We start from the raw sequence: 14,956 nt of genomic DNA on the forward strand, positions 1-14,956 counted from the left end.
TTAGGTTTGCTGTCTCCGCTTTTGTCTATATCGTTCCACGTTCTGACGGGTAGTTTGACGCATCATTAGCTCCCGCGCAGCGTTCTTCTCGTATAACACTTGCTGACACTCATCGAACCACTCGAACCGTCGTTTTCGTTCCATGTGTCCTAGGATGTTCTCCGCTACGCTGTTTATGGCTGTTTTAATCATGCTCCAACAGTCCGATAATTCGGTAGCGCAGCTTCAAGGGAATGTGCGAAGTTTTCAGCGACATCTGGTTTTTACTATCGCGTGAGATTGTACCGTCGCGGGCATCGGTACCGAATGTTGTTCACAACGGAGTGTTTTGGGCACATCTTAACCATTACTAGGTAGTGGTCCGAATCCCGCCAATCCGCCAGTTTGTAGTGGCCGCCATCTTGGATTTCATTTTTTATAAATAACTTTTTTATAAATAACTTCTACTAGTCAAGCCCTTTCATTTGATACCCATATTGATGTGGTTGTGAAAAAATATATATGGCGTCATTTTGTGGTGGCGGCCATTTTGGATTTGCATTTTTCATAATTAACTGTGCTATCTAGTTAAGCCCATATTGATTATCCAATATGGAATTATCACACAAATTGTTCAAAATTTCCGATCCAAAAATAAGAAAAATCAAAAATAAAATACTCTGGATAATCGAGTCTAAAATTTCGGAATATCGAATCCCGGATAATCGAGTCTCCGGATAATCGAGTCCGACCTGTACTCAGGTATGGGCAAAATCGCATCGAAATTCGTTCAACAACACTCATTCACAGATAAAACTCACCCCTCTGTTCTCCGTTTATGCCCCACTTTATTTGAGACAGAAAACATTCACCTATCCTCTTCGCAAAGTTCATTCTCGATTAGAACGGAAAAATACTGTCTCGATTCCGCTCTTCTATTCTCAGAAATTTTTGCATTCCCTCATTTGCCTCATTTGCTTGAGCCAGCGAGTGTCTGTAAAATCATTCGTTTTTCACTCAAATAGCAATCATTGAGCCTCGATCGCGGCAGTAAAATATAGGTAGAGAGTTGAAATCGATTTGTTTCCTGTGCACTATTGCAATGACATTTTTTTTGTTTCTAGTATGAAACGATCTAAGCCAACGCAAGAGACCATATTAACGCAAGTTATTGGTGAGCGGGAAGGTGGATTTCGTGTGCACTTCAATGCTGACAAGTAAAAGAGTACAAGGGAAAATAAACTCATACATACACGCTGATTCAATCTATTTTGACTCACTTGTTATTTTGTTTCGTGCGATCCTTCCAAAGGAATATTCATTCATTGAATGTTGTTCTCCACTCTGTGTTTTGTTATGTTCACTATCAGTCCCGAATGAAGATGGTCGGGGAGTGTAAAATGATTCATCGTGTAATCTCACGATTGTTTGCTGCATTCTTTTCGCCATGATTATTTCAAGCAGATACAAAAGTGATTTATAATCAGGTGTGGAGAAATGAGCGAATGAACTTTTCCATACTTGCCTGTACTTAGTTGAGATTTCTATGCCAAATAAGAGCCCCCGCAGACTGCAGACTTTTATTAGAGGTGAATGAACTGCAAAGTTTAAAGCCTCTCGAAAACAAAGAATGAATGAATGCAGACTTTTGTCGGCCGATAGATTGGTCAGACGATTTAATCAGTAGACTGATAAAAAAGTTTAATAGGCTTCCCGATTATATTCAAACTAATCAGTCGGTCAACTATCGGCCGTCCGATTAATCAGTACTGGCTAGCATCGATCTACGCACACACGACGATTGTTTATCGGTCTATAGTTCAATTCGCTCTCAATTCGCTCTTAATTTTGGCATCCGACATACGTGCCGTGCGAATCACTGAGAATGAGATGCACCCAATGCCCTCTGAATCTCTTTTTGGTTTCCCTTCACCGTTCTTTTCTCCGTTTTTTTTTATCCCATTTTTTTATTTTAAGGCTCATTAGCATTTTAGCTGTAACAGAGCCGAATTTTAATCGTGTACATGTCACATGGTTATCATATATCTATAAATTAGCACATTACACAGTTGCCATTCACCAGTATTCCTTCTATACCATTACATATGGTACATTCACACAGTAGCCATTTAGGCGTAAGAGTATTCTTTCTGTTCTTCCATTATCCAGTTGGACCACCGGACAGCGGAGACAGTTGTTTGATCATTGTTGAGTTATTTATAGAACAGCAGCCCGATGTGTCTTGCAGAGCAGAGCAGTTGTATGGATGAATCGATCTTATTTCGACCGTGGATCGATCTCCATCGCTGATGATTGTTGCGTGGACGTAGCTATTCTGTAACAACACAAAGATGGTCAATGAGGGTCCTGAGTTTTGAACTCACGATCGATCGCTTTCTAAGCTTTTCTCCGTTGTCGAACACAAATTAAATACAGTCTTTCGAGCAACAGTTGGCTAGTGTGCGCACTCTTTACCAACCCGACTGTTTGGTTGGTTCGGTGTGCGCACTAGCAACCCAATCCGACCAAACTATCGGCTGAAAAAAAGTCTGCAGTGTGCGGGGACTCTAACACGCCTTGAATGCAGTCTAAGCGACAAGCTCTAGAATAAGCGTGACCACAGTGCAAGTCGGAGGAAATTTCTTTGACGAAAAATTCCCCGGACCAGAACGGGAATCGAACCCGAACCTCCGACATGTTAGGTGTGACGCTAACCACTCGGCCACGGGAGCACAAATGATGATCTTGATGTCATATTTTGGGCAGCATTCGTTTTCGCATTCCAGCTGCGCGTAGAATTCGTCTTTGTCATCATCGGGGCTTGTAAGGTGAGGGCTGTGTACGGTAATGATGCAGATGTTGAAGAATCGGCCCTTAATCCTCAATCTGCACACTTTTGGGTTGATTGACCACCAACCAATCACATGCGTCTGCATCACAGAAATCCACAAAACCTAGTTATATTTGCTCAAAATTTGTAATTTTCTTCATTGTACCGTGATTTGAAATGCGGACACTTTTTTAATCGTGATTTGAATGCCGAACATATATACGAGGGTCGTTCAAAAAATAAGTTTCAGTGTCTCAGAAATTGCGGAAAAATAAAGTTAGGACGAAAAACAAGGTGATATTCGTAATCTACGTTTTATTTTATATTTTTCTAAATAATCGTCGCACTGTAACTTAGTTTTTGAACGACCCTCGTATGTTTGACTTTTAATCCGTCCGGGTTTAGAATCATATTCTGAATTTGTTTTTTATTTCGGGCAGCTTGTATTTTTTGTTTTGATTTTTTATTTTTTTTGCTAGGTACTATGTCTGACACTGCACTGAATCGTCTCAATAGTACCTACCAGTCGCATCTATTGTACATCCCAACGATGCTTTCGTTTTGTGATGATTTATTTACAATGATGTTACATCCCATGAAGAGATTGTATCTTATCCACAACATTGTTTCACCAACTAACTTGGTACACTGAAGTCGCTTTTTACACGCTTTTTATACGTGGTTTTACTTTACGCGGCTTTTTTTACGCGGTTTTTGGAATTTACGGGGTTTATTTTTACGCGGATTTCATAATTTACGCGGTTTTTTACGCGGATTTCGGAATTTACGCGGTTTTTTCAACGCGGCTCGCATTAACCGCGTAAAAATTAATATGCTTATTGATGTGACATTTCACAGAATAAGTTTGTATTGTATCACTAATTAGTAGCTGAGAATTAAAAGAAGATACATATAGCATGCAAAAAATTGAGGTAATTAGTTGTTAGAGTGTGGGTTGCATTTTAAACTACTAAATCATTGTTTGTTTGAGTTTTACACGGATTTTGAAAATTACCCAGTTTTTTTTACGCAGATTTTGGAATTTACACGGTTTTTTTTACGCGGATTTTGAAATTTTCGCGATTTTTTATGTGCGGATTTTGGAATTTACGTGGTTTTTTTTACGCGGCACGTATCCCCCGCGTAAAAAGCGACTCCAGTGTATTTCATTCGGTTTTTCTCAGCCCCTCCATGGTAGAATTATGAATCGTATGGAGTCCGCAGCTTCCAATGTTGAAAATTTCGTGCGACGGGTTTTATGTAAGTTCTTGGACCTCGCTTGTAAAATCTTTAAACATTTTCCAGTTCACTGCTGGATCATCCATGGAACATTGAATTACTTTCTTCAGCAGAGCAGGATTCATTCAAAAAACAGATTCACACTGCATAGAAGGTCGTAACGCGCTGAAACACATAAAGTACAGTTAGAGCACCCAAAAATTCTCACTGAGCGAAAATACCGACTTCGTGTAGCAATTCCCGACTTTTACCCGATGGATTTTGATTCCGCCCTTTTTCAGCATTTTCCGCTTTTCCCGCTTTCCGCCACCATGAGCTTTACTGAAGTACAATGTGACCATCCGAGCGTCTGTTCACCATGGAGGTGAGGCTCAAAACAGCGTCTGATCCCCATGTCAGGGGTGGCTGATCACTGTCTTCGTGCCAGCGGGGACTCTAAAAAGAGCTGTGCACGCCGGTTCTCCAACGAGACATGGGGTTGGTGCAGGCCCTGCAAGCCATCCGTAAAAAATGAAACGCACAGGACAATTCACAAAGAAATTCGAGACAGGACAATCGGAATATACCCACGCAAAGAACACGGACTAGAGATTGGAAACTCGGAACATAGAACTGCAAGTCTCTCAATTTTACCCGTATTCTTTCGGAAATATTGAGAGCCCGAAATTAAACATCGTAGCGCTGCAGGAGTTGTGCTGGAATGGTTCGATGGTGCAATCGTTCCAAGGTGGATATACCATCTACCAGAGCTGTGGCAACACACACGAGATGGGTACATCTTTCATTGTGATGAGGGAGATGCAGAAACGGGTGATTGGCTGGCGGGCGATCATCGAAAGAATGTGCTGACTGGGGATGCGAGGCCACTTCTTCAATATCAGCATTATTGACTTCCACAGCCCTCATCTAGCTAGAACCAATGACGACAAGGAAGGATTCTACGCGCAGCTAGAGCGTGGATACGATCGCTGCCCAAAACATGACATTAAAATCGTGATCGGTGATTTGAACGCTCAGGTCGGCCAAGAGAAGGAGTTTAGACCGGTAATTGGTAGTGTGGGAAGAGTAAATTTCGGATTTCTCCTGAGCGAATCCACCTTTGTTCGAGATGGAAAATGCTAAAAGCTGAAAGCATTTATTCAGCCGAAATTTAACTACCATTAATTACAATGATTACTTACATCTATATTAACTTCCAATTCTTCTCCTATCCAATAAATGTGTAATTGTAGATGTTCCTAGAACCTATCAATTCAGTAAGGCATAATGTAATCGAATTCATTTTTAAATTCAGTGCCACTTACGACTTCAAGGAATTGTTACGAAACTATAAACTTCAACAATTGCGCATAAATATAATAGAAACTGGAAACTGGTGTACCTTGCGTTCAATTTGGTTTATGAATGATGGCCGATCAGATCCTATCTATCTCGCCAGCAACGGTATCGTTGGGGTCAACTGTGGCAACGAGGGGTCTAACGTATGTGCTCGTAAACGTCGCAACATTCCCCGGGACGTAACACTGGTCAGCGCTCCCAGGACCAGTTTTACCAGAACCAAGATCTAGTACCGCAAGTTTCGCTACCGGTCTTCGCAACACTCCGGTGGATGTTTGTACCCACGCTTGGCGTTCCGAAGTTCGTTGCTGGCATCTAGAAAGTTTGTCGCGTTATCGCTGTAAATTTCTGACGGAGATCCATGCCGTGCCACAAACCGCCGAACAGCCATCTTACACGATTCTGTCGACAATGAATGCACGACTTCTAGATGCACAGCACGGATGGAAAGACACGTAAATAAGGCTACCCAACGTTTCACATTGTTACGTCCTACGCGGACCGTCATTGGGCCAAAGTAGTCCAGACCGACAAATGTAAACGGTCGGAAAAATGCTCCTAGCCTGGCCGCTGGTAGACGACTCATTCTGGGTACCGAAGGAACTGCCTTGGACACATTGCATTGCAGACATTCCTTCACTGCGCCTCGAACGACGGTGCGTAGGTTGGATACATGGAATCGCTGTCGTAACTCATTAATTACGGTTTCCATATTACCGTGTAGAAGCTTCTGATGATACCATAAGAAGATCAACTTGGTTACACGATGATACCGAGGAAGAATGATAGAATTTCTTGTGTCATATGATGCAAATGCTGCTAAACTTATCCTGGTTTCCACACGCAAAACGCCGTTGTTATCAAGAAAGTTTGAAGAGCTTGCTGTCACTATCTAGACTCACACTTTTTCCTGTAGTATGAACTGTAGACATCATGGTCACTTCCTTTGCGAAGATCTCTTTTTGGGTTGAATGAAATATCCACGCCTCCGCTTTTGCCAACTCTTCTTGACTCAGCGGGCCTTTCGTTGTAGGAAGTCGCCGTGCTATTGCCCTCAAATTTCCGAGATATCGGACCACGAACCAAACGGTTCTAGTCAAACGGTTCCAATTTGAAAACCGCTCCCAGTCAAACACCGAATCGATGATAAAATGATGCATTACCATACTGGACTGCTGTTCCTCAGTTGTGTCATCTTTCTCTTCTGGGGTTGATGGCCAATATTCCTCACTCAAATGTAAAAAATTAGGTCCTCCGAACCAGCGACCTTCCGGGCACAAATTCTGTCCCCTTTTCCACTTGGTCGCATCATCAGAGGCATTCGAATCCGAGGGAACCCAATGCCATTCGTTGGCTTTTGTTTTCTCAAGGATCTCCCCAATGCTGAAAGCCTCGAATTGGCGATATCTTCGTTGATCGGAGTTAATCCATCCCAACACTGTCTTCGAGTCGGTCCAAATGAATCTCTTCGTGATAGGCAGAGTGTGAGTGGAGCAGATGCTCTCGACCAGTCGCGCCCCTAGCACCGCAGCTTGGAGCTCCAATCGGGGCACATACATTAACTTGAGTGGAGCTACCTTCGCCTTCCCGGTTACCAAAGCACATTGTATTTGTCCAGCTACTTCACCGCGCAGATAAGCGACACAAGCAAATGCGGCCACACTGGCATCCACGAACATATGCAATTGTATATTTTTAAATTTCGTTGACGACTGCCCCGGAAAATAACAACGCGGCACGCGCACCTTTTCCAAAGAGGGGAAAAGAGCAACCCATCGGTCCCATCGCTGCTTGAGCTCAGATGGGATTTTATCGTCCCATGCGACATGAAGGCATCAACTCGTGGCGTCCATAATACTCCTAACACTCGTTCCGAGAAGTTTCAGATCTCCTTGGATAACTCCTTAACTTCAGCGCTCATGGACTCACCCAGCTTTTGTAACACCTTCTCTGAGTTTGACATTCACCCACGAATTACAAACCCGCCTCTCGAATGGACGAATGTTACCTCTTTCGCCCTTCTAATCGTTTCCTCTTCGCTGCCCATGCTGTCCAAATAATCGTCAACATAATGCTTCCGTATTATGGCATCCGACGCGTCCGGGTATTGGTCCGCATATTCGCTAGCGTTAGGGTTCTTAACAAATTGTGCAGAACACGGTGAACTTGCAGAACCAAAGGTGGCCACATTCATGAAGTAAACCTGTAGTTCCTGGTTCGGATTCTGCCTCAACAAGATTCGTTGTGATTGTCTGTCTGCCCGTCTCATCACCATTTGGTGAAACATTTCTTTCACATCCGCGCAAACCGCTACTCTCCGTTCGCGGAAACCGGTCAGAACCGACTTCAAGGGTACTAGTAAGTCAGGTCCTTTAATTAGCATCGTGTTTAGACTCACTCCGTCTACTTCCGCGGCCGTATCACAGAAAATGCGGATTTTGCCTGGCTTTTTGAGGTTGATGACCACACCTAATGGCAAATACCAAACTTTTCGAGGATCGGCAGTAATCAGGTCTTCTTCAGTTACCTTCACGATGTATCCTTTTCTTTTATATTCTTCTATTTGTTTATTCACACCAACACAGAGTTCGGGATTCGCTTTCATCCTTCGCTCCAGACATTCCAGTCTTCGGACAGCCATGAAATAGCTGTCGGGAAATTCGAAGTTATCGTACTTCCATAGCAAGCCGATTTCAAAACGAAAGCCAACACGTTGTGTAGTGTTTTGCAAAATTCGCCTCGCTCGCTGATCTTCGTCGGACTCTACGTTTCGTTTCACAGATACCCCCATATTATCCAGCGAAAAATACTGCTTCACTAATTCGTGCAAGCTTTCGTCATTACTGGCACACTGACACATGTGCATACTGAAGCATCGTTTCTTTTCCACCGTCGCCGTTGGACCATGGATTGACCATCCCAGTCGCGTTTTGGTGGCGATGGGCTCATCCATTTTCCTTTCACGCATCTTCAAGGTAACACTCAAATGTGCATTATCATTTCCAATTAAAATTCTTGGAACAGCATCCTCATAGTCTTGGATCGGTATCCCAGCGAGGTATGGATAAAGTTCCACGAATTCCTCGTAGCACATGGTCTGCTTGGGTAATCCCAAGTTCCTTACCGTTCGTGCTTCAGCAATAGTGAATTTCTTCTGCTGTGCGACACCCGATATGTCCAAACTCACCAGTTTAGACAGCTCCTCTGAGCGAGTAACATTGGCCGTCCAAGTTAGACACAGATTATCGACTTTGCCTTCGATACCTAGGTAATCAACTAACGAATCTTCGACCAGAGTTATAGACGATCCATCGTCTAGAAAAGCGAACGTCGTAATCGATCGTTCTCGCCCGTACAGCGTCACGGGAATGATGCGAAACAGTGATCCTCGCCCGGAGTGGTGATGGTTCTGCACTGCAGTGTTGCTGGACGTTGTAGGACTGTTCTTCTTCGCGGTGGAATGCAACAACGGATGATGCCTGTACTTACAACCTTCTACGTCGCAACGTCCATTAGATTTGCACGGGCGCTTGCCGTGCGAAAATAAACACTTGCGACACAGCGATAACTTCTGTACCAATTTCCATAGATTGTTCAGCGCACATTAGAGAACCAACGAAAATGGCCTGAGACTTATCTACTTCGCTGCCTCCAAGAATATGGCCATACGTAGCACAGCCTCCAATACCGTTCGTTACACCTGGAGATCACCACAGCAAACAGAAACACAAATTGACCACGTTTTGATCGACGGTCGGCACTTCTCGGATATCATCGACGTCAAAACCTATCGTGGTGCTAACATCGATTCAGATCACTATCTGGTGATGGTCAAACTGCATTCTAAACTGTCAGTCGTCAAAAACATAAGACACCAGTGCTCACCACGGTACCACCTACGACGACTACAGGAGCCGAACGTTGCTGCAACATACTCACAGCGTCTTGAAGTTGCGTAACCGGGGATAGACGAACTGGATGCTGCTCCCCTCGATGAATGCTGGAGCAACTTGAGCGATTAGAAGTACAGCAAAGACCGTCATTGGGTATGAACAACGAGGACAACGGAACGAATGGTTTGACGACGAGTGCCGAGCACTCCTGAACGAGAAGGATGCAGCACGCGCAGCCATGCTGCAACGACCGACTCGACAAAACATGGAACGATACAGACTGAAGCGAAGGCAGCAAACAAATCTCTATCGGGGAAAAAAGCGCCGCCTGGAAGAGAGAGAGTGTGAGGAGATGAAGCTGATTTATCGTTCTCGAGAATCGCGGAAGTTCTTCAAGAAACTAAACGCCTCGCACAAAGGCATTGTGCCGCGGGCCGAAATGTGCATGAACAAAGAAGGAGGCATCTTGACGAACGAACGCGAGGTGATCGAAAGGTGGAGGCAGCACTACGATGAACACCTGAACAGCGCGAAGACAGGAGACCAATACACCGGTGCAGTGAACAGCGACGACGTACCACCCCCGACGATGGGGATAAGTGAAGGAGGCCATCAATCAACGAAAGAACCACAAAGCAGCTGGTAAGGATTGCCTCGTAGCGAAGCTCTTCAAGGGAGGCCCGGGAAAACTTGTAGAGTGTGCGCACCGGTTGATAGTGAGGATCTGGGACACAGAACAACTACCGGAGGAGTGGAAGGACGAGGTAATCTGCCCCATACATAAAAAAAGGTGACAAGCTGGATTGTGGTAACTATCGTGCCATCACAATCCTGAATGGTGCCTACAAAACTCTGTCTAGATTTTTACACTGCGGCAGATCCTCCAAAAATTCCGCGAGTAACAGGTCCCTACGCATCACATCTTCGTTGACTTCAAGGCTACATATCATACAATCGACCGACGACAGCTATGGAGAATCATGGACGAACACGGCTTTCCCCGAAAGCTGACAAGACCGATACAGGCAACGATGAACGATGTGCGGTGCAGTGTGTGAATCTCAGGTGAGCTGTCGGAATCATTTGAGACTCACAGGGGACTTCGACAAGATGATGGACTCTCCTGTCTGCTCTTCAACGTGGCGCTGGAAGGTGTTATGCGGATATCGGGCTTCAACATGCTGGGCACGATTTTCAACAAGTCTAGCCAGTTTATCTGCTTCGCCGACGACGTGGATATAATCGGAAGAACACATGCGACGGTAGCCGACTGAAACACGAAGCAGGGCTGATTGGGCTTGGGATCAATGCATCTAAGACTAAATACATGGTAGCAGGGACTGATCGCAACAGAGATCTTCTTGGTATGTAGTAGTGTTGTGATATACGGCTACGAGCTAGAGGTTATAGAGGAATTTGTCTACCTTGGCTCGTTGATAACAACTTACAACAACAACAGCCGTGAAATTCGAAGACGCATAGTCAATGGAAGTTGTGCCTACTATGGGCTCCACAAATCCTTGAGGTCCAACAAACTCCGACCCCGTACGAAGTTTATGTACAAATCCGTAATTCGACCGGTTGTTCTCTATGGTCACGAATCATGGACGATGCTTGAAGAGGACTCTCAAGCGCTTGGTGTTTTCGAACGTCGAGTGCTCAGAACAGTATACGTTGGCGTACAGGAAAACAGAGTGTGGAGAAGGAGAATGAACCACGAACTGGCGCAACAAACCCAGCATCCAGAAAGTCGCCAAGGCTGGACGAGTGCGATGGGCAAGGCATGTTGCAAGATTACCGGACAGCAGCCCTGCAAAGATGGTGTTCGCATCGAATCCGATCATGCCTAACAAGAAGAACCTAATAAGAAGGAGAGGAGCCCAGCGGGCGAGGTGGTTGGACCAGGTGGAGCAGGACTTGGCAAGAATCGGTGCAGTCGGAAGTTGGAGAACTGCAGCCATGGATCGTATTTATTGGTGAAAAGTTGTGAATCAGATCTAATCTCTGAATGTGATTTTGAATCATTGTAAATAAATAAATAAATAAATAGGGTGACTCAAAAGTCATGATATTCTTCAAGCATAAGATGACTACCAATATGGGATAAATATCCAATTAGAGGCGAATGAACTTCCAAGTTTAAAGTCTCTTAAAAACAAAGAAAGAAAGAATATCCAATAGTTATACTACCAGACAAGCAGGTGCCACTTTTGCCCCCACTACCCCTACTTTGTATTCAATAATGGTACAAGCACAAGCAGCTTTCACTGCCGCCAAATTGGAGCATTTTTCGATAAAAATGAAGATGGTTTTTTCCTTTTCGTGAAATTTATTAATTTATTACAAGCTCTCCGTAATGTACAATAAATTTCAACTTTTTTCCTCATGTTTGTGTGTCAATCGTGGCTATATATTTTGTTGGAACCTACGCAACCCCTTGCAGATAGAAAATGTTGGTTAATGTTTAAAACTTTCAGCTCCTATTTATTGTGAGGTGTGTCCCCTTTTAGTAATACTTCCAATTTCCTTCGCCCGACTCTTGCGTCTTGGCTTTTTGTTTACGTTCGACCAGAACGGTCAGCGCCTCAGAGCGAACTGAAAGTGAGTCAATTTTCTCAACCAACTGCTGATACGGAGAAAGAGGTTGCGTTCCCATCACGACATGACCTAACTTTGAATCAATTTTCGCATCCAACCGTGCGTTACGGATCAGATTCACAATCCAGCATTCGGCTTCGTCCGGTTCCATGTTCAGCTTGTCGGCCAACATTCCAATCGTGATGCACTGATGAATGCGGCAGAACGTTTCGAAAATCATCAAACGAGCATTCTCAACGAATTCATTCAGACACCCGATGATGAAGAAATCGTTTATGATCACCGTTTGGCACTCGTGCAACTTCATGCGGGCACCTTCGAAGTCGAAATTGACGTACAGATGCTCGAGAAATTCGGTGATCGGATCACGGTAAGTGTACGATTCCTGCTGAATAATTTTAATCAAATCCTTAAGGGCGTTCCTTCTTCCCCGGTTGATGATGACCGCGGTTGCAAGATAACGCAAAATATGGGGACACATCGTTTGAATCGCATTCAAGTATAGCTGTTTGTAGAGAAACATTTCAATAATCAAGTCTCGGCCCTTGGCGTGATTGAAGAACACCAACACACTCCAGTGGATCAACCACGTACGCTGTTGAAGAACTTCAATCGAAGAAAAGTTATGGTTGTCGATGAAGTCTCGAAGGCGTGTTAAATCCTCGAGCGCCGTTGCCCAATTCAGCGTGAGAATTTCCGCCGCCAGTTTGCCCCACAAAACATTCAAGTAGTTCTTATCGGCAGGGTCCATAACCAGCAGGCAAATGTACAAATAAGAAATCGAATCCCGGTAATTGCCACATTCGTATAGGTACTTGGCCATCTTTTGAGCACTCCTTATGATGTCATACTTAAACTAAAACAATGTAAAATAAAGCTTATTTCCGATGTTGCATTAGGAGACTTGACAAAACTCACATCGAACTCTTGTTGAAGTGCATGAACAATCGATTTGGAATCCTTCATCGTATCCGGATTTTTGAGCTCCTCCATGCACTTCATCAGTGGCGCCACTTCGGTCTGTAGTTCCTTCAGCTTAACCAATACGTTAGCCCTGCGCTTGATTAACTCCTCGGGCAGCTCGTTACCCATGTTCAGACGTTCGCGAATATCCATCGTATAATCAACCATATTCGTCTTACTCACCGTCTCCAGGATAAATTTCAGTAGCGATGTTTGATCATAAATCTTTAAAAAAAAGTGGAATAATTGGCATTGTTTGGGAGCGTCGGCATATTTTTGATTCGCATCAACATCAAGCCATGTTGACAACTCAGCGGCAAATCTGCAAGTTATCACGAAGAAAAGGAAGAAAAAAATACTCACATTCTTTTGCAAGAGAAACTCCAGCAGAGGAAAAGTCAGATGCCGGTCGAGGTACTGACAATTTTTCGCTGTTAAATCAAACTTAGCCATTTTGGTGGATGTTGGTTGTAGTTGAAATTATTATCGGAATCGTGAAATACGTTCAAATTCAATAAATTTCAGCAACACGACATGTGGACACTGTTTAGGCTGTCCGTACGACGTTTTGGAAGAGTGAGAAAAATGGATGACGTTTGACGTTGGGCTAACACGGCTAACAAGTGTGTTCTCTACGTTCTCTAGCGGTAGTTGGAAGAAACATCACGACGAGGGAACGGTCACTAAAGGAGATAAGGGTCAAGATGAATAGAAGTATTGTTACTAGGTAAGCCAATTAGCCAAAACTGCTCTGCAACCATCTTTTATAAGTCTACTGTGTTCTGTTTACAAACAAAACATAATACGTTACTTATAAGCAATTTGCCATACGATATGGCTATTTGCATCACAGACGTCTTTTCAGAAAAACAAATTTGATCTCAATGATCCTTATTTTATTTTATCGAGCTAGTTTGTCGCGAATGGGCCTCTGTCACACCTAATACACCGGGACATGGGCTATCTATTGGAATAACCCGAACAGGGTCCAATCTAATTATCACACCGTCAGTGATGATAACTCCCACGAGCGTATCTTCGAATAGTGCAAAATAGCGTAATACGAGTTTGAGATTTTAAATTTTTTATCGATATTATAAATTTGATATCATAATCTTTGGGCACCTATCATACTAATAATAACATACTTTTCTTATTGTTCCTATTCACGGTTGCTTAGGGAAATTAGTCAACTAATAATAACGACATCGTTGAAATTACTACTAATAATATAATTTGAGGAAATAATTTTATAGATACTAATTAAAAGGTACAGTCTGGATAGATTAGCGATTCATCATTCGTCAATTCATGACATCAGCACCACCAATATCAGCACAAATTAGCTGTACTATTGTGGAGCCGGTTTCAATTAAGGTAAACATACCCTGCTTATTGTCTGTGAACACTCATGAAGTTTACTTACAGCGTGATCGTGATTGCACTAGAAATAACACTCATACTCAGAATGAACGAACGAACGAACGTGATGAATTATAGAGGTTTTAAACTTTTCAGTTCATTCGCCTCTATTGTCAGAATCAACGACAAGCTAGGGCCAAACTGACACTCAGAAAACAGGACAAAACCTTGCTATACGTATGGGATCGATTGTATATGATGTTACAGAGTTAATAAAAAATCGTCCACAGATCCCATTGATGCATAAGGATACGCAAATAAAGGCGCAGCTTCTACAATTTTTGGAAACAAGTACCAATGAGTGATTTGAGGGGAGGAGGATGAGTAAATACATTTACCGAGTGGCAGATACTCTGAACTATTCCCACGTAATGGTATTTATCGCGTTCTGAAACCGGATAACGTTCTACTGACGGGTAATGACATCGTGAAATTGTCCAATATTAAGCGGTTCGCTCTTTCACTAATTACCGCAAAAGAATGCGCGGCATACTGGGTTACATGCCACCGGAGGATATGCAATGATTCCGTGGATCTGTCATTGAGCTATTTTGAAACGAAACATTTCGACATGCTTATAGAATATTATTATGATGTGCCTTCCCCGAAGTTTCTTCCAGCTGTCTGAGGATATCATCGTTTGCACATCAATTACAAAGCTCAGATTCTGTTTCTTCCTATGGCACAGACAAAT

At 43.4% G+C, this 14,956-nt stretch overlaps 2 protein-coding genes across 2 annotated transcripts; both read right to left on the reverse strand.

Annotated features, from left to right (window-relative positions):
• LOC129766622 (uncharacterized) lies at positions 1-9,429 on the reverse strand. The gene is made up of 5 exons (XM_055767200.1): positions 9,326-9,429; positions 7,395-8,865; positions 6,289-7,131; positions 5,635-6,116; positions 1-223 (listed from the first exon to the last, which is right to left on the reverse strand). Exons 1-5 carry the CDS (start codon positions 9,427-9,429, stop codon positions 1-3), a joined length of 3,123 nt encoding a protein of 1,040 aa, XP_055623175.1.
• A 2,159-nt stretch (positions 9,430-11,588) lies between these two features.
• On the reverse strand, positions 11,589-13,430 carry LOC129764205 (eukaryotic translation initiation factor 3 subunit E). The gene is made up of 3 exons (XM_055763066.1): positions 13,204-13,430; positions 12,796-13,065; positions 11,589-12,733 (listed from the first exon to the last, which is right to left on the reverse strand). Exons 1-3 carry the CDS (start codon positions 13,291-13,293, stop codon positions 11,786-11,788), a joined length of 1,308 nt encoding a protein of 435 aa, XP_055619041.1. The 5' UTR covers positions 13,294-13,430; the 3' UTR covers positions 11,589-11,785.
• Positions 13,431-14,956: the final 1,526 nt, after the last annotated feature.

The sequence above is a fragment of the Toxorhynchites rutilus genome, chromosome 2 (assembly GCF_029784135.1).
Source record: "Toxorhynchites rutilus septentrionalis strain SRP chromosome 2, ASM2978413v1, whole genome shotgun sequence".
Taxonomy (NCBI): Eukaryota; Metazoa; Arthropoda; class Insecta; order Diptera; family Culicidae; genus Toxorhynchites; species Toxorhynchites rutilus.

Bases quoted from the DNA above. Each gene is read 5' to 3' on its own strand.
- LOC129764205 (XM_055763066.1), bottom strand. From the start codon at position 13,293: ATGGCTAAGTTTGATTTAACAGCGAAAAATTGTCAGTACCTCGACCGG. The intron at 13,066-13,203 runs GTGAGTATTTTT...TTTTTTTTAAAG, and splicing joins AGTTTCTCTTGCAAAAGAAT to ATTTATGATCAAACATCGCT. The intron at 12,734-12,795 runs GTGAGTTTTGTC...ACATTGTTTTAG, and splicing joins CACTTCAACAAGAGTTCGAT to TTTAAGTATGACATCATAAG.
- LOC129766622 (XM_055767200.1), bottom strand. From the start codon at position 9,429: ATGACGGTCTTTGCTGTACTTCTAATCGCTCAAGTTGCTCCAGCATTC. The intron at 7,132-7,394 runs GTAACATTCGTC...TCTTTGGAAAAG, and splicing joins CGATTAGAAGGGCGAAAGAG to GTGCGCGTGCCGCGTTGTTA. The intron at 224-5,634 runs GTAGCGAAACTT...ATTCCCTTGAAG, and splicing joins CCGGAGTGTTGCGAAGACCG to CTGCGCTACCGAATTATCGG.